This window comes from Scyliorhinus torazame, chromosome 7, assembly GCF_047496885.1.
Source record: "Scyliorhinus torazame isolate Kashiwa2021f chromosome 7, sScyTor2.1, whole genome shotgun sequence".
Classification (NCBI taxonomy): domain Eukaryota; kingdom Metazoa; phylum Chordata; class Chondrichthyes; order Carcharhiniformes; family Scyliorhinidae; genus Scyliorhinus; species Scyliorhinus torazame.
Window position 1 is genome coordinate 14,626,512 of NC_092713.1, and position 18,944 is coordinate 14,645,455.

Sequence of the window (18,944 nt, forward strand, 5' to 3'; positions counted from 1 at the left end):
CGGTGGCGGCTATGAAGGAGTAAGTCGCACATTTGGTGGCTCCCGCTCGGGTCGGACTTTTGGACCTTTTCCCCTGATTTTCTACCGGACTTGAACTGTAAAACTGAAGATAGAGGCAATTGTGTACTGAATTCCCACATCGGTGCATGGAGAGAAGGACTAGAAGTGCTCGTAAAGGCAGAAACAGAAAGTCAGAGAAGGCTTGGGCTGAAGCTGCAGTGGGAGACAGAATAGCGGAGGACCGGACCTCTGGTTTGTCGACCCAGCGGTCAACGGAGCAGCTGAGGCAAGTTATTCAGGAAGGCTTTGCTAAGCAGAAATGGGACTGTTTGGACCCGATAAAAGAGTCGATTGAGCAGCTGGAGCTTAGATTGGACGCCCAAGATCGGGCGATCCAGAAGGTGGAGAAGGCGCTGGCTGAGCAGGAGGAACATCAAACTGCGGTGGAGTTGGAGGTGGGGATGCTGAGAGACCAGCAGAAGAAGCTCCTGGAGAAGGTGGAGGACCTAGAGAATAGGTCCCGTCGGCAGAACTTGAGAATCGTTGGGCTCCCGGAGGGGTCCGAAGGAGCGGACACTGAGGCATACATCGCAGATATGTTTGAGAAGCTGCTGGGGGATGGGGCATTCTCCCGACCCTTGGAGGTGGACAGGGCTCACAGGGCACACGTGAGGAAGCCGCAAACGGGAGACCCCCCGAGGGCAATGGTGGTGCGATTCCACAGGTACTTGGATAAGGAGTGCATTCTACAGTGGGCCAAGCAGACACGGAGCTGTAAGTGGGACAACAGTATCCTGCGGGTCTACCAAGACCTGAGTGTGGAGGTGGCCAGGAGAAGAGCAGGCTTCAACCAGAGAAAGGTGAAGTTCGGACTGTTGTATCCTGCCCGTCTCTGGGTCACGTGTGAGGAACAGCACTTTTATTTTGAGTTGCCTGAGGATGCGCTGGACTTTGTGAAAAGGAAAGGACTGGTGGTGGACTGAGAACTTTTAACTTTGCTGCAACATTCATGTTTTTTTTTCTTTTTGTTTCTCTGTTCTTTAAAAAAAAGTTGATCGTTTTTCGTTTTGTGAAAGCTGTTTGTAATGCCTTCTGTATTGATCTGGGACCAGTGGCAAAGCTGAGTGAGTTAAGGTTTTCATTTGCACTGTTGGGGGATGGAGGTGTGCTTGTTTAGGTTTTGGTGTTTTTCTTTCGGGCAATTGTGTGGAGATTGTTTGATGCTGGAGTATGTTTGTATGAACGGGGGTTGGGGGGGGGGGCGTGAACAATAGGTGGGAGACTATCCGGTGCCAGGGATGGGGGCCACCAAGCTAGCTGGGCGGGCTAGCTCACTGAAGCGCAGTGGGGGGGGTGCATATGTTCGGTTTATCAAAGGGGTTGGGTTACAGAGTGTTGTTACTGGGGGGGGGGGAAATGTTCTGTTGACGAGGGAGGGACTTGGGCTAAGGACAGAGAGGAGGTTGGGGGCGGAGGCTGCCTGGGGGGTGGGCCGGTGGAGGCGCGGAGCATGGGCTGGAGGCGGGCCCAAAAAAGGGGATGGCTGATCGGCGAAGGGGGGGGGGTGCAATGAGCCCCCCAACTCGGCTGATCACCTGGAATGTTCGAGGGTTAAATGGGCCGGTCAAGAGGGCACGTGTGTTCGTGCATCTTAGGGGACTGAAGGCGGACATGGTAATGTTGCAGGAGACGCACCTTAGAGTAACTAAGATTAGATTGAGGAAAGGCTGGGTCAGTCAGGTCTTTCACTCGGGACTAGACTCAAAGAAAAGAGGGGTCGCGATCCTGATCAATAGGCGGGTGGTGTTTGAGGCGGGTAGAATAGTTTCGGATGTGGGAGGTAGTTACATTATGGTCAGTGGGAAACTGGAGGGGGGGGGGGGTGCAGGTGGTATTAGTAAATGTGTATGCGCCAAATTGGGATGATGTGGAGTTTATAAAGAGGATGCTGGGGAAGATACCGGACCTGGACTCGCGCAGGTTGGTCATGGGAGGGGACTTCAACAGTTATTGACCCTGGCTTGGACCGGTCAAGCTCGAGGACGGGCAGGGTGCCAGCAATGGCAAAGGAACTAAAAGGGTTCATGGAGCAGATTGGGGGTGGGGGTGGTGGGGGGGGGGGGGGGGGGGGGGGGGGGGGGGGATCCATGGAGATTTGGGCAGCCGAGGGTGAAAGAGTTCTCCTTCTACTCACACGTGCATAAAGTGTAATCCCGGATTGATTTATTTATTTTGAGCAGGGCTTTACTGGCAGGGGTAGTGGACATGGGGTACTCGGCGATCACAATCTCAGACCATGCCCCGCACTGGGTCGACCTGCAGGTTAGTAAAGATAGTAATCAGCGCCCGCACTGGAGGTTAGATGTGGGACTTTTGGCTGACGAAGGGGTGTGCGAGCGGCTGAGGAAATATATTCAGATCTACCTGCAGGTCAACGACACGGAGGAAATTTCATCAGCGGTGGTCTGGGAAGCACTGAAGGCGGTGGTCAGAGGGGAGCTGATCTCCATACGGTCCCACAGGGAGAAGATGGACAGGGCAGAGATGGACCGACTGGTAAAGGAGATACTACAGATCGATAGGAGGTATGCGGAGACCAGAGGCAGGGCTTTTAAGGGAACGGCGGAGGCTGCAGGCGGAGTTCGGCTTGTTAACCACAGGGAGGGCGGTAGAGCAGCTGAGAAAGTCGAGTGGGCAATTTATGAGCATGGAGAGAAGGCCAGCAGAATGCTTGCACAGCAGCTTAGAAAGAGGGAGACAGCCAAGGAGATGGGGAAAGTAAATGACGGAGATGGGAACCTGGTTGGAGATTCAGCAGGGGTGAATAAAGCGTTTAGGGATTTCTACAGTAGGTGTATAGGTTGGAACCCTCTACGGGGCCGGAAGGGACGAGGCACTTCTTGAGGGGGCTGAATGTCCCAAAGGTGGACGGGGAGCTGGTAGAAGGGCTGGGGGCCCTGATCGGGTTGGAAGAGATAGTGGAGGGTCTGAAGGCCTTGCAGTCGGGTAAAGCCCCGGGGCCGGACGGGTACCCAGTGGAGTTTTTAAAAAAGTTCTCTGGGATATTGGGGCCAGTGTTGATGAGGATGTTCAATGAGGCAAGGGAGAGAGGGGTGCTGCCCCCGACCATGTCACAGGCCACGATTTCGCTGATTCTGAAGCGGGACAAGAACCCGGAGCTGTGTGGGTCCTACAGGCCGATATACCTGTTGAATGTGGACGCCAAATTGCTGGCCAAAATTTTGTCCTCCAGGATTGAGGATTGTGTTCCGGACGTTATTGGGGAGGACCAGACGGGGTTTGTTAAGGGTAGGCAGTTGGTGGCCAATGTAAGAAGATTGTTAAACGTGATCATGATGCCCCCGGAAGGTAGGGAGGTGGAGGTAGTGATCGCGATGAATGCAGAAAAGGCCTTTGATCGGGTAGAATGGGATTATCTGTGGAAGGTACTGAGACGGTTCGGATTTGGATGGGGCTTTATTGACTGGGTCAGGTTTCTGTATCAGGCTTTTGTGGCAAGCGTACAGACGAATAGGAAACATCGGACTATTTTAGACTGCACCGGGGGACGAGACAGGGATGCCCCCTCCCTCTCCCCACTGTTGTTCGCGCTAGCTATAGAGCTGTTGGCAATTATTCTGAGAGCCTCAAGGGGCTGGAAGGGGCTGGTCCCGGGGGACCTGCTTCTGTATGTATCGGACCCATTAGAGGGGATGGAAGAAATCCAACTTTAGGGCTTTAGGGGATTTTGGCTGGTTTTCGGGGTGTAAGCTAACTATGGGGAAAAGTGAGATGTTTGCGGTCCAGGCGAGGGGACAGGAGAGGCGATTGGGGGTGCTGCCGTTTAGATTAGTAGTGGGAAGCTTTAGGTACCTTGGCATTCAAGTGGCGCGGGAATGGGACCGGCTGCATTAATTTAGTCTGGCCCAGCTAGTCAACCAAATGAGGGACGATTTTCGGAGATGGGACGCGCTCCCGTTGTCACTAGCTGGGAGGGTGCAGACGGTGAAGATGACGGTCCTCCCGAGATTCCTGTTCGTGTGTCAATATCTCCCCATCTTTATTCCGCGGTCCTTTTTTTAAACGGGTCAACAAAGTGATCTCTGGCTTTGTTTGGGCGGGCAAGAGCCCGCGGGTAAGGAAGGTGATGCTTGAGCGGAGTTGGGGAGGGGGTGAGCTGGAGCTGCCAAATTTTAGTAACTATTATTGGGTGGCGAATATAGCCATGATCAGGAAGTGGGCGGTGGGGGAGGGGTCGGCATGGGAGCGTATGGAGGCGGCTTCATGCAAGAGCACCAGTCTGGGGGCGTTGGTAACTGCACCTCTGCCGTTCTCACCGGCACGGTACTCCACCAGCCCCGTGGTGGTGGCGGCCCTGAGAGTTTGGGGGCAATGGAGGAGACATGTGGGAGCAGAGGGAGCATCGGTCTGGTCCCCAATCTGTAATAATCACCGGTTTGCCCCGGGAAGTATGGATGGGGGGTTCCGGATATGGCGGAGAGCAGGGATTGAGCGGATGGGGATATGTTTATAGAGGGGAGCTTTCCGAGTTTGAAGGCACTGGAGGAGACGTTTGGGTTGGCGAGGAGAAACAAATTCAGGTATCTGCAGCTGCGGGACTTCCTTCGTAAGCAGGTGTCATATTCCGGCTCTCCTCCCGCTAAGGGGGATTCAGGACAGGGTAGTTTCCAGAGGGTGGGTAGGAGAAGGGAGCGTCTCGGACATTTACAAAGAGCTCATGGGGTCAGAGGAGACGCAGACTGAGGAGCTAAAGCTCAAGTGGGAGGAGGAGCTGGGAGGAGAGATAGAGGATGGTCTATGGGTGGATGCGTTGAGTAGAGTCAACGCGTCCACAACGTGTGCCAGGCTCAGCCTGATACAATTCAAGGTCATTCATCGGGCTCCCATGACAGTGGCCCGGATGAGCAGATTCTTTGGGGTGGAAGACAGGTGTGCAAAATGTGCGGGAGGACCAGCGAACCATGTCCACATGTTCTGGGCATGTCCAAAGTTTAGGGGATTTTGGCAGGGGTTTGCAGATGTCATGCCCACGGTGTTAAAAATAACCGTGAGTCCAGAGGTGGCGATTTTCGGGGTGTCGGAAGACCTAGGAATCCAGGAGGAGAAAGAGGCAGACATTCTGGCCTTCGCATCCCTGGTAGCCCGGAGACGGATACTATTAGCTTGGAGGGACTCAAAGCCCCTGAGGTCGGAGGCCTGGCTACCGGACATGGCTAGCTCTGTTTGGAGAAAATCAAGTTCGCCTTGAGAGGGTCACTGTTAGGGTTCACCCGGAGGTGGCAACCGTTCGTCGATTTCTTCACGGAAAATTAATCGTCAGCAGAAGGGGGGGAGGGTTAGTTTAGCTTAAGAGTTGGGGGTTAATAAATGTGGGACCTGTAAGGGAGGGAGACGGCTTTTGCACTATGTTTATATTTTAATGTACATTGTTTATTGTGTTGTTGTAATACCAAAAGTTACCTCAATAAAATGTTTATTAAAAAAAAAAGAAATTCATACAGTTATGCAAACTTTTTTGTCACTATCGTTGAGCTGGATTGTATGCACGAGTATTCCATCATATGTACGTTAACTCACCATCATGTCATGATGGCCAGAATCCTCCCGCCATTGTCACCAGATCCACCGGCAGGGTAACCCTACCCTGGGGGGGAAATCCCTTTGACAAGCAACGGGAAGGTAGAATCCTGCCGCCGAGAGACAGGCGACTGGGCAACTGGAGAATCCCCCCCCTTATGAACATTAACTCACACGGCTGCCAGTCTAAGTGCCTTCCAAAAGTGGCTAACAATGACGGCAGCACTGAAAGTCCATCATGTGTGTCCGAAACCCTCTTCCTGGAGGTGAATCCATATTGGCTCCATTGCCACAAGGTCAAAGTTGAACAAACTGTTCCTGAATCATTTCATTTCCCACATCCCATTGTGTTGTTGCTTCAGGGCACCATAATGATTGATCAAATATCCTGATTGTCCTTGTTCACAAGTCACTAAAACCTAGGATGCAGGTGCAACAGGAAGTTAAGAAAGCAAATGTGGATAACTGGGGATAGCAGTCCGTGACTAGTGGTGTGCCTTAGGGGTCGGTATTAGGACCATAACCTTTCACAATATACATTAACGATCTGGAAGAAGTAACTGAAGGCACTGTTGCTACGTTTGCAGATGATACAAAGATATGCAGAGGGACAGGTAGTATTGAGGAAGCAGAGGGGGCTGCAGAAGGAATTGGACAGGCTAGGAGAGTGGGCAAAGAAGTGGCAGATGGAATACAATGTGGAAAAGTGTGAGGTTACGCACTTCGGTCAGAAGAATGGAGGCACAGACTGTTTTCTAAATGGGAAAAGGCTTCGGAAATCAGAAGCACAAAGGGACTTAGGAGTCCCAGTTCAAGATTCTCTTAAGGTTAACGGGCAGGTTCAGTTGGCAGTTAGGAAGGCAAATACAATGTTAGCATTCATGTCAAACGGGCTAGAGTACAAGAGCAGGGATGTACTTCTGAGGCTGTACAAGGCTCTGGTCAGACCCCATTTGGAGTATTGTGAGCAGTTTTGGGCCCCGTATCTAAGGAAGGATGTGCTGACCTTGGAAAAGGTCCAGAGGAGGTTCACAAGAATGATCCCTGGAATGAAGAGCTTTTTATATGAAGAGCGATTGAGGACTCTGGGTCTGTACTCGATGGAGTTTAGAAGTATGAGGGGGGATCTTATTGAAACTTACAGGATACTGCGAGGCCTGGATAGAGTGGGCGTGGAAAGGATGTTTCCACTTGTAGGAAAAACTAGAACCAGAGGACACCATCTCAGATGAAAGGGATGATCCTTTAAAACAGAGATGAGGAGGAATTTCTTCAGCCAGAGGGTGGTGAATCTGTGGAACTCTTTGCTGCAGAAGGCTGTGGAGGCCAAATCACTGAGTGTCTTTAAGACAGAGATAGAACATAGAACATTACAGCGCAGTACAGGCCCTTCGGCCCTCGATGTTGCGCCGACCTGTGAAACCACTCTAAAGCCCATCTACACTATTCCATTATCATCCATATGTCTATCCAATGACCATTTGAATGCCCTTAGTGTTGGTGAGTCCACTACTGTTGCAGGCAGGGCATTCCACGCCCTTACTACTCTCTGAATAAAGAACCTACCTCTGACATCTGTCCTATATTTATCTCCCCTCAATTTAAAGCTATGTCCCCTCGTGCTAGACATCACCATCTGAGGAAAAAGGCTCTCACTGTCCACCCTATCCAATCCTCTGATCATCTTGTATGCCTCAATTAAGTCACCTCTTAACCGTCTTCTCTCTAACAAAAACAGCCTCAAGTCCTTCAGCCTTCCCTCATAAGATCTTCCCTCCATACCAGGCAACATTCTGGTAAATCTCCTCTGCACCCTTTCCAATGCTTCCACATCCTTCCTATAATGCGGCGACCAGAATTGCATGCAATACTCCAAATGCGGCCGCACCAGAGTTTTGTACAGCTGCGACATGACCTCATGGCTCCGAATTTCAATCCCTCTACCAATAAAAGCTAACACACCGTACGCCTTCTAAACAACCCTCTCAATCTGAGTGGCAACTTTCAGGGATCTATGTACATGGACACCGAGATCTCTCTGCTCATCCACACTTCCAAGAATCTTTCCATTAGCCCAGTACTCTGTCTTCCTGTTATTCCTTCCAAAATGAATCACCTCACACTTTTCTGCATTAAACTCCATTTGCCACCTCTCAGCCCAGTGCTGCAGCTTATCTATGTCCCTCTGTAACTTGTAACATCCTTCTGCACTATCCACAACTCCACCGACTTTAGTGTCATCTGCAAATGTACTCACCCATCCTTCTACGCCCTCCTCTAGGTCATTTATAAAAATGACAAACAGCAGTGGCCCCAAAACAGATCCTTGTGGTACACCGCTAGTAACTGGACTCCAGTCTGAACATTTCCCATCAGTCACCACCCTTTGTCTTCTTCCAGCTAGCCAATTTCTGATCCAAACTGCTAAATCTATCAAAGATAGATAGGTTCTTGATTAATAAGGGGATTAGGGGTTACGGGGAGAAGGCAGGAGAATGGGGATAAGAAAAATATCAGCCATGATTGAGTGGTGGAGCAGACTCGATGGGCCAAGTGGCCTAATTATCTATTTGCCTTGAGAGGGAGTGCAATGAAGGTTGATCAGACTTATTCCTGGATTGGGGGGGGGGGGGGGGGGGAGTTATCCTGTGAGGAGTGATTGAGGAAAATATGCCTGTATTCACTAGAGTTCAGAGGAATGAGAGGTGATCTCAGTGAAACTTACAAAATTATCACAGGGCTTGACAAGAATAGATGCAGGAAGGATGTTACCCCTGGCTCTGGGGTCCCAGATTTTGAATAAGGAGTGGGTAATCTAGGACTGGAATGAGAAGGAATTTCTTCACTCAGATGGTGCTGAATCTTTAGAATTCTCTACATGAGGGGCTCTGAGGCTCAGTCATTGAGTATATTCATTGCCGAGATATTAGATATTAAAAATATCAAGAGATACAGGGATAATGCTGGAAAATGTCATTCGAACCAAAGAATTCCTACAGTGCAGAAGGAGGCCATTCGGCCCATCGATTCTTCACCGACCCTTACCTCGGCCCACTCCACCGCCCTATCCCTGTGACCCATCACACCACCTAACCTTACACATCTTTGGACATTAAGGGGCAATTTAGCATGATCAATCCATCTAACCTGCACATTTTTGGAAGCCCGAGGAAACCCACGCAGACACGGGGAGAAAGTGCAAACGCCACACAGACAGTCACCCAAGGCAGGAATTGAACCTGGGTCCCTGTGAGGCAGCAGTGCAAACCACCGTGCCGCCTTGCCGGCTTGAGGTAGAAGATCGCCCATGACCTAACTGAATGGCGGAGCAGACTCGAGGGTAGCCTACTCGTGCACCTATTTCCTGTGTTCCTAATTACAGAGATGCCTGTTGAATATTCTATATTTCTCCGAGCAATGGAGAGATAACTCTGGTTTATGGTGCAACAGGTTTATTTACAAGACGTTTACAATATTTCTGCAGTCACAAAGTCTACTTCTAGTAGCTTCCGAGGTTTCTGTTTACTTTGCTCTGAGTCCGCACCCAGGCTGAACTAATCAAGCACAATGAGCATTGATCAGTTACCAGACTCACGCGGTCATTGTCAATTTCCCATATTTGCTGGAGGGGCTGTCAACGCCTGTGTGAATCTGGGCACACTGATTTCCTCTGTCCTCATTTTTCGACCAGCAAACATCTTCGGAATCAACGTTTTACTCCCTGGGCATTTCGAGATGTCTGTGCCCCTGGCTAGTCTAAGCTATCCCTCAGGTTGCCACCTCCAAGTCTGATCCCATCTGACCTGACCCTGAAACCATTGTCTTCATGTCCAGCTTTCAGCCAAGCCCCGTAGCTGCTAGCTCACCAACCGATGAACTCACAGTTAGGAGTCCGCAGATCCATATGAATATATCAATGAGGAGCAGAAGGAGGCCATTCGGCCCCTCTCGAGCCTGCTCTGCCATCTAATAGGATCGTGGCTGATCTGATTATGGTCTCAACTCCACATTCCCACTCGGACACCCAGACCCCTCTGCATCACAGAGCTCTGCAATCTCTCACCGTTTAGATAATAAGCTCCGTTTTTATTCTTCCTGCCAAACTGTTGCCAAATCAGACACAATATCAGCTATCTTCAATCAAGAAGAAAGACATGTTTTGGTGCCTGAAAGTCAGGCTGGAACCAACTTCCAGACCAGTTCATTCTAATAATAATAATAATCGCTTATTGTCACAAGTAGGCTTCAGTGAAGAGCCCCTAGTCGCCACATTCCGGCGCCTGTTTGGGGAGGCCGGTACGGGAATTGAACCCGCGCTGCTGCCTTGTTCTGCATTGCAAGCCAGCTGTTTAACCCACCGTGCTAAACCACCTCAATGCCCGTGGGGTGGATTCTCTGCCGCTTGCCAGCGGTAGCGGAGTTCCCGATCCAGCGGAGAATCGAGCACGGGCTGGCGCTGATCCCGTTTTGGTGCCCCGGTCCTCCGTGAGCTACATGTCCCACGCAAATGGGTCATTTGCATTCGATTAATGGACTGGAGGGCGGATTCTCCAGGCCCCATAATACTCCAGGCCTTTCAGATAGGATTCACGCGGGAGTGGATTGGTTTTTCCAAGAGTGGCCCTGGCATGGTGGATCCTGCGGTGGGTCAAGGGGTAAGTGTATAATGTAGGCTACCACTAGAAGCCCATTGGAGGGCCCCCTCCCCCCCACAACACAAATCCTGCTTGCCCCAGCCTCCCTATCAGACACCCAACAGAGATTGCCCCACAAGACCTCAACACAGACCTGTCATCAGAACCCCCCATCGGACCTCCCCAACAGAGACCCACACCAGAGACCCCCATCAGACCTCCCCAACAGAGACCCCCATCAGAGACCGACATCATATCCCCAACGGAGACACCCGATCAGACCCCAACAGGGACCCCCATCAGATCCTTCATCAGACCTCCCATCAGACCCCCGAACTGAGACCCCCAACAGATACTCCCCATTAGACCCCTCCATCAGACCCCCCTATCAGACTCTCCCATCAGATCCCCCATCTAGTGCTTTGACTTCCTCTTCTTCACAGTAGGAAGCACTTAGCTGCCTTTGATGTGATGGCGGGCTGTCAATCATAGGAACCGTGTTCATAAACATTGTGGTTAACATCAAAGCAGGGTAATGGAGATGTAGTCAAGCGTGAAGGGAAAGATCAATGAACAATCCACCAAACAGCTGACTCTGGAGTAATAGAACTGTCAATCACTGGCTAATGCAATGTATTGCTGTGTGAAATTGAATGCGAGATATGCATTTAAACCACAGTCAAGGGATTTCAAGCCCTTTGAGGTGTATTGGTCTTTTCAGAAGCAACAGCTGCTGATTTGAACGCCTCTGTCTGAGGCAGCAGATGTTAGGAAAGGGTAAGTGAAAATGCAGTGAATTTTCAACCTGCTGCTTGGACTGCTCTTCAGATTTCAGGCAGGGCTTTCTGATGTGGGGGTGGGGGGAGAGCGGGGGGGGGGGGGTCTGATGGTGATCTCTGATGGGGGAGATCTGATGGGACCTCTGTTGCAGAGTCTGATGGAGGGTCAGTAGGGTGGGTCGGGTCACCCTCATGACTGCGTGCTGTGGGGGAGGTGACCCATTATTCCTGTGGTGATGGGGAAGGATGATGCACCTTCTTGCCAGCAGAGGCGGGCAGGGGGTGGGGGGGAGGTGGGGGGGGGGGCTGCAGGATTTACGATGTGGGGGGACGGGAACCAGCCGCTGGACCTGGGTATCGGGCTACCCGCTCAGAAATGTGGCCCAATGTGGGGTCCCAATGGAATCTTGCGAGTTCCCCGCCATGCATTAATTCTACTCCAGTGGGAGAACTTCGTCTCCCGAATGGAGACTCCTGCTATTGGAGGCGAGGGCAGAGGTTCCAATATGAACACATTGGGTTAACTAAAGCGTAGACACCTCCCTATCTCACCCCCATGAGCATCCTGAAGCCACTGAATTTGTATATTTTATTTTATTTAGATGTTCAAGGAACATCCAGTCTGATACTGAAGAGTGGGATGCCATTTAAAAACACCGGAGTCGGGAAAAGAAACATTAGAATGAAGAAAAAGAAGAAAGGATCCATCACAGCAAATTTCTTTGGCACTAAATATCAGATCGGTAAGAAAAATGTTCACTTCCAGCTTTGTGTTGTGTGCAAGTTGGGAAAATGTCTTCAAACAGTCACTTGGTAGAACAGAACTTGAATTGAGCTGGAAAGAGAGACATGTTGCTGAAGCTTTTCACATTGCACTCATCATGACAAATGCAGGAACACCAAATTTCAAATGAATGCAAAAAAATAATGATAATCTTTATTAGTGTCTCAGGTAGGCTTACATTAACACCGCAATGAAGTTACTATGAAAACCTCTCAGTTGCCACACTCCGGTGCCTGTTCGGGTACACTGAGGGAGAATTCAGAATGTCCAAATCACCTAACAGCATGTCTGATTGGTTGGCAAGTCAACTCTGATTAGCCGTGGCATTGCCGTGGTGAAAACAACAGGAAATTATAGGCTCCTCAAGTTCCTGCGCCGTTCCAAAAGAGCACAAGGCTTGAACATATACCTTTTATTAGCAGAGAACAGGCCCCTGTTTCTCAATATATGTCGCTTCCAGAAAACGTCACTGAGCCTCGTTTAAATTGATTGTTTGTCTAGCTCTCAGCGCACTCAGGATTGTTCAACAAGTGCTGCCCAATCAGGGAATCACATCTAACTGTAGATGTTTTTGTTTCGGGTTTTGCGAGTGTGGCGTGTTCGAGTACCCATGCCGATTACTGAAGAAAAACAAGCAGGAAATTCACATGACATTAGAATTACTCTTTCTCCATTCCTTGGAATCAGTAAAGTTATTATAGATTCACAGCATTGTCCAACGCACAAAGTGGCCATTCAGCCCATGGCGTCTGTGCTGTCTCTTTGGAAGAGCTATCCAGTTAGTCCCAGTCTGGCTGCACTTCCCCTGTAAATTGGCATGTTTCTCCTTTTCAAATATCTGTCCTCTTTTGAAAATGACTATTGGGTTTACCTCTGCTACTTTTTCAGGCAGTGCATTCGAGATCATAATGGTTCTCTGTGTAAAAATAATTCTCCTCAATTCCCCACATTATCTTCAACCTGTGCTCCCCGGTCACTGACACCCCCGACCGTTTCTCCTATCTATTCGAGAAAACCTTTCAGAATTTTGAATTTTAACCTTCTCTGTGCCAAGGAGAACAATCGCAGCCTCTCCATCTCTACAGGTCACCAAAGTTCCTCATCCCTGGCCCCATTCTTGCAAATCTCCCCCATACACTAGCCAAGGCCCTGACACCTTTCCTAAAGTGTGGATGCAGCACTGCAGGCGATGCCAAATTCGTCTTTCTCAGTTTTAATTGCCCCACCACCGGTGATTGTACTTTGAGCGGCCTGGGCGCCAAGCTCTGGAATTCTCTCTCCAAATCTCTCCATCTCTCAACCACACTTTCCTCCTTTAAGCCCCTTCTTAACCATCTACCCCTTTGACCAAAGGTTTGATTCAAAGATGTTACAAAGCTGGGTGGGAGGATGAGCTGTGAGGAGGATGCAGAGATGTTTCGGCGGGATTTGGACAGGCTGAGTGAGTGGACATATGCGTGGGGCAGTATAACGTGGATAGAAATGAAGTTATCCACCCTGGTAGCAAAAATAGGAAGGCAGATTATTCCTTGAATGGATGTAAATCGAGAGGGGTGGATACTCAGCGCAACCTTGGTGTCCTCGTGCATCAGTCGCTGAAAGTAAGCACGCAGGTACAGCAGGCAGTAAAGAAGGCAAATGGTGTATTGGCCTTCATAGCAAGAGGATTGGAGTGTAGGAATTAAGATGTTTTACTGCAATTGTGTAGGGAATTGATGAGGCCACAGCTGGAGTATTGTGGGCAGTTTTGGTGTCCTTATCTGAGGAAGGATGTTCTTGCTGTGGAGGGAGTGCAACAAAGGTTTACCAGGCTGATTCCTGGGATGGCGGGACTGTCGTATGAGGAGAGACTAAATCAGGAAGGATTATATTCATTGGAGTTTAGAAGAGTGAGGGGGGAATCTTATAGAAACTTATAAAATTCTAACAAGATTAGACAGGGTAGATTCAGAAAGAATGTTCCCACTCTGCTCCCGTCCCGAATATTTACAATATTTACAATATTCATTCCAAATCATGTCGAATTGGTTTCACCCAGTTTCCAACCCCTCAGTGTCCCATGGTTGAAAGAGTTTCCCCACTGCACCTCTGCCGTGGCTGTCAAAGGTTTGCAATGGCTGGATGGGATTGACTGGGGCAGAGTAGAGTGTGTGTTTCACCCAGCAACTCGCTGAAGTCAAACTCAACCCACGAGCGATTTACGGTGGCTCTGCATGGTGAAAGTGAGAAGACATTTCAATTGTCCTTCTGTGGGTCCTGGGCTGTACTGTCGGGCTCAGGCCCAGCTTTAGCAGCACACTATAAACAGTTCCACAGGTTTGCACTCTTCTAATGAACAGGCCACGATATCTTAATATCTGAGTGCCGAGGCCCATTGTAACTGACGCAGGCACCAAAGGTGATCGAGCGCCTAACCCAACTTCGGACTGTCCCGAAGCAATCTTCAGTCAATGAATCATAGAAACATAGAGGATAGGAGCAGGAGGAGGCCATTAGAGCCTGCTCCGCCATTCGTCACGATCATGCTGATCAATAGCCTCGGGGGTTTTGGCAGGGATTGGCCGATGTCATGTCAACGGTATTGAAGGCACGGGTGATTCCGAGTCCACAGGAGGCGGTTTTTGGCGTGTCGGAAGACCCGGCAAGTTCAGGGGGCGAGAAAGGCTGATGTCTTGGCCTTTGCCTCCCTGGTAGCCTGGAGACGGATCTTATTGCCTTGGAGGGACGCGGGACCCCTGAAGTCGGGGGTATGGGTTAGTGTCATGGCCGGGTTTCTCAGGCTTGAGAAGATCAAGTTCGCCCTGAGAGGATCGATGCGAGGGTTCGCCCGGAGGTGGCAGCTGTTTATCACCTTCTTTGGGGAAAATTAAGCTACCCCTCAATAGCATAACCCTGCTTTCTCCCGATCAATAGCCTAATCCTGCTCTCTCCCGATCAATAGCCTAATCCTGCTTTCTCCCGATAACCCTTGGTCCCATTCGCCCCATATCTAGCCGCCTCTTGAATGTATTCAATGTCTTAGCCTCAATCGCACTTGAAGTGAATGGGCAATGCAGCAGGTAATTCACGCACAGTGACACCCCACAAAAAAAAAGCAAATGGCCAGAGAATCTGTTTTTATGACATTAGTTGAGGAACAAATATTATCCAGCAGATCAGGGAGAATCTGCCCGCTCCCCTTCAAAGTAGTGCGTCGGGGGCGTTTTATGTCCAGCTGACAGGGCAGACAGGACCTCGGTCGACTGTCGCATGGCACTTTGCTCGGCACTGCAGTGGGAGTGTCAGCCCTAGATCTGCGCTCACGGTTGTGGCGTGGGGCAGTGAACCCACATCCGGCTGATCCGAGGTAATGCTGCGCTACCGACTGAGACTTGGCTGACAGATGGGGGTTACAGATTGTGTCCCTGAGACTGGAGGGAAAGGAAATTGTCAAGCATCTTAGAAGTCCAGGCGATAATATTTCCATTTGTAGCGGAAAGCATACAATTACTGTGATGCACTGTAATGACCAGGTTAACAGAGGTGGACTGACTCCTCTCTTTGTCCCAGTTGGTTATAACCGAGTTTGAATGTAAAATGGAGGTGATATCGCCAATAATATGGATTGAACTGTATTTAGCTTGGTGCAAGAAGTAAGACAGGCAGGTTCTGTAAGTTTAAAAAAATATAAATTTAGAATACCCAATTCATTTATTCCAATTAAGGGGCAATTTAACTGGCCAATCCACCTACCCTGCATATCTTTGGGTTGTGGGGCGAAACCCACGCATACACGGGGAGAATGTGCAAACTCCACACGGCCAGGGACCCAGAGCTGGAATCGCACCTGGGATCTCGGTGCCGTGAGGCATCAGGGCCATCCCACTGCCCTACTGTGTCACCTAAGTTCTGTAAGTTAACATATAAACAGTTTTATTACTAAAACTCACTTGGGTAAAATGTAAGTTACTAACAAAAGGTTTAAAATGTACAAGTGTGACCAACTATCCACCCATATTCAAATAGCACCCACTCAATACCCCCAAGCATAGATTTCATAGAACTTACAGTGCAGAAGGAGGCCATTCGGCCCATCGGGTCTGCACCGGCCCTTGGAAAGAGCATCCTACTTAAGCCCACACTTCCACCCTATCCCCATAACCCAGTAACCCCACCTAACCTTTCTGGACATTAAGGACAATTTAGCTTGGCCAATCCACCTAACCTGCACATCTTTGGACTGTGGGAGGAAACCGGAGTACCCGGAGGAAAGCCACGCAGACACGGGGAGAACGTGCAGACTCTACACAGACAATCGAACCTGGGACCTTGGAGCTGTGAAGCAACAGTGCTGACCACTGCTATCATGCCGCCCATGCCGCATGCAACAAAGATATTAAAAACTTGGCCAAGTAACAGGTAAAGTCAGGGGAGAAAATATATTTACGATGTGTCTGGATGCTTGTTAATAGCTGATGGGTCTCAATAGCTGCTGGTTCTCGGGATTGCTCACTGGAGACAATCCTGACAGTTTGCAGCAATGAGGTCTTCTGGTGAGGTTTTCAAATCACAGACAACTCAGCTTTGATGAGAAAGGTTTCAGAGAAGGGCAGATGGGTAGGGCTGTTGTCCCTGTGGCAGTATCTCTATGATTATCCAAAATTCAGTAATGTTTTATTACACCCATTTGCCCTCTCTCTGAGAGTTCTGTAGACTCTGTGTCTCCGTAAGAGCAGCTTCTGTATCCCTTGCAAATTCAGCACCGAGGGGAGGCGGTGGCATTGTGGTATTGCTACCGGACCGGCAATCCGGAGACCCAGGGGAATGCTCTGCAGACCTGGGTCCAAATCCCACCACAGCAGACGGTGAAATCTGAATTCAATAAACAAATCTGGAATTGGAAGTCTAATGATGGCGATGAAACCATGGCCGATTGTCATAAAGAAAACATCTGGGGTGAAATTCTCCCGAAACGGCGCGATGTCCGCCGACTGGCGCCCAAAACGGCGCCAATCAGAAGGGCATCGCGCCGCCCCAAAGGTGCGGAATGCTCCGCATCTTTGGGGGCCGAGCCCCAACATTGAGGAATGTTGGAGGAATTTCCGCCCCGCCAGCTGGCGGAAACGGCCTTTGTTGCCCCGCCAGCTGGCGCGGAAATGACATCCCCGGGCGGCGCATGCGCGGGAGCGTCAGCGGCCGCTGACAGTTTCCCGCGCATGCGCAGTGGAGGGAGTCTCTTCCGCCTCCGCCATGGTGGAGACCGTGGTGGAGGCGGAAGGGAAAGAGTGCCCCCATGGCACAGGCCCGCCCGCGGATCGGTGGGCCCCGATCACGGGCCAGGCCACCGTGGGGGCACCCCCCGGGGCCAGATCGCCCTGCGCCCCCCCCAGGACCCCGGAGCCCGCCCACGCCGCCTGGTCCCGCCGTTCAAAAGGTGGTTTAATCCACGCCGGCGGGACAGCCAATTTATCGGCGGGACTTCGGCCCATCCGGGCCAGAGAATCGAGCGGGGGGGCCCGCCAACCGGCGCGGCGCGATTCCCGCCCCCGCCGAATCTCCGGTGCCGGAGACTTCGGCAACCGGCGGGGGCGGGATTCACGGCAGCCCCCGGCGATGCTCCGACCCGGCGGGGGGTCGGAGAATGACGCCCCTGGTTCACTAATGTCCTTTAGGGAAGGAAATCTTCTGTCCTTACCCGGTCTGGCCGACATGGGACTGCATTCCCACAGCAATGTGGTTGACTCTAAACTGCTCTCTGAAATGTTTGAGAAAGTCACTCAGTTCAAGGGCAAATAAGGATGGGTAATAAATGCTGGCTGAGTCAGCGATATCCATATCCCAGAAACAAATAAGAATATTAGCTAGTGGAAAAATTCCATATGTGTGTCCAGCCGATGACATAATAATGTGATATTTCATATAACGCAGCTTCATAACAATATACACAGCAAAGCTTTCTTAAATCGAGTCGACTGGCGAGGACTTCAATTGCACAGTAATACGTTTGTTGATAATTGGCGTATTCATAGAATGCGGCATATGGATGTCCATTTCCTACCTACGAACCCAGTGCCCTGGCAGTCTCTCTTTATATTTTTCTGAGACAATAAATCAATAAAATTGACTAATTAACAAAATGCAGTGGCAGCCCCTCAAAGGGGCACTGTCACAAAAAGGCGAAACTTCAGCCGAATGAAACGAAAAATGAAATGAAACGAAAATCGCTTATTGTCACAAGTCGGCTTCAAATGAAGTTACTGTGAAAAGCCCCTAGTCGCCACATTCCGGCGCCTGTTCGGGGAGGCCGGTACGGGAATTGAACCGTGCTGCTGGCCTGCTTTGGGCTGCTTTCAAAGCCAGCTATTTAGCCCAGTGTGCTAAACCAGCCCTTGTGATCAACGTAATAAATCAAATTACAACCTATTTTCCGGGGATCACGATGCACTCCAGCCCCCACAGCAGTCGCTCTCTCTACTGGTTTGGTTGTATCAGTAAAACAAAATGGACTAATTAACAAATAAACCAAGTGAATAAACTGCCAGTCCCTTAAAGACGCACTGTAACAGAATCAAAGCTCCAAAGGAAACTTGCCAAATCAAATTAAAATGTAAATTCCGGGACTGGTGATTCGCTCCAGCCCCCGCAGCAGTCTCTCTTTATAAGTGCTCCAACTAATAAATTGGACAGTGTTCTTCACCTGTCCACTTCAACAATGTAATTAGCATACCATGAACGAGCTTCGTCTTCGGGAACCAGTCTACAGACTTAAGCACAGACTGACAGACATTTGGCCTGTCAGGAAATTGGGAGTATTTCTTTCAACCTCGTTCTAAAACAATTCATGTGGAATATGTTTCACTATTTCTTTCATAAAAATATGTGGGGGGGGGATAAAAATATGTGGGGCGGTGGGGGGTGGAATGCCTGTGATGGGGACTGGGGCTTTTGTTTGCCTTGGATTCCCAACGAGCATTTGCAGGACAGAGCAGAGTGAAGATCCCTCTTCCCCAACAATGTGGCTCATTGGAACTTGGAACAGCACATCCCTACCTCACTGATATGGAACTTTCCATCTCCCTCGTGCCCCAGGAGCTGCACTTTGTGGGGCAGGGGGTGGGGGGCGAGGGGCGGGGGGAAGCGGCTCGAGCCACAGTGATCTCCCTGTCCTGT

General features: G+C 50.2%; 1 protein-coding gene across 2 annotated transcripts in view; it reads left to right on the forward strand.

Annotated features, from left to right (window-relative positions):
* Positions 1-18,944, forward strand: part of ttll7 (tubulin tyrosine ligase-like family, member 7) — a 375,815-nt gene that overhangs the window by 163,121 nt on the left and 193,750 nt on the right. For both annotated transcript variants that reach the window (XM_072510355.1, XM_072510356.1), the window contains exon 3: positions 11,614-11,754. In XM_072510355.1, the coding sequence (XP_072366456.1) occupies positions 11,614-11,754 (141 nt within the window). The remainder of the gene's footprint in view (positions 1-11,613; positions 11,755-18,944) is intronic.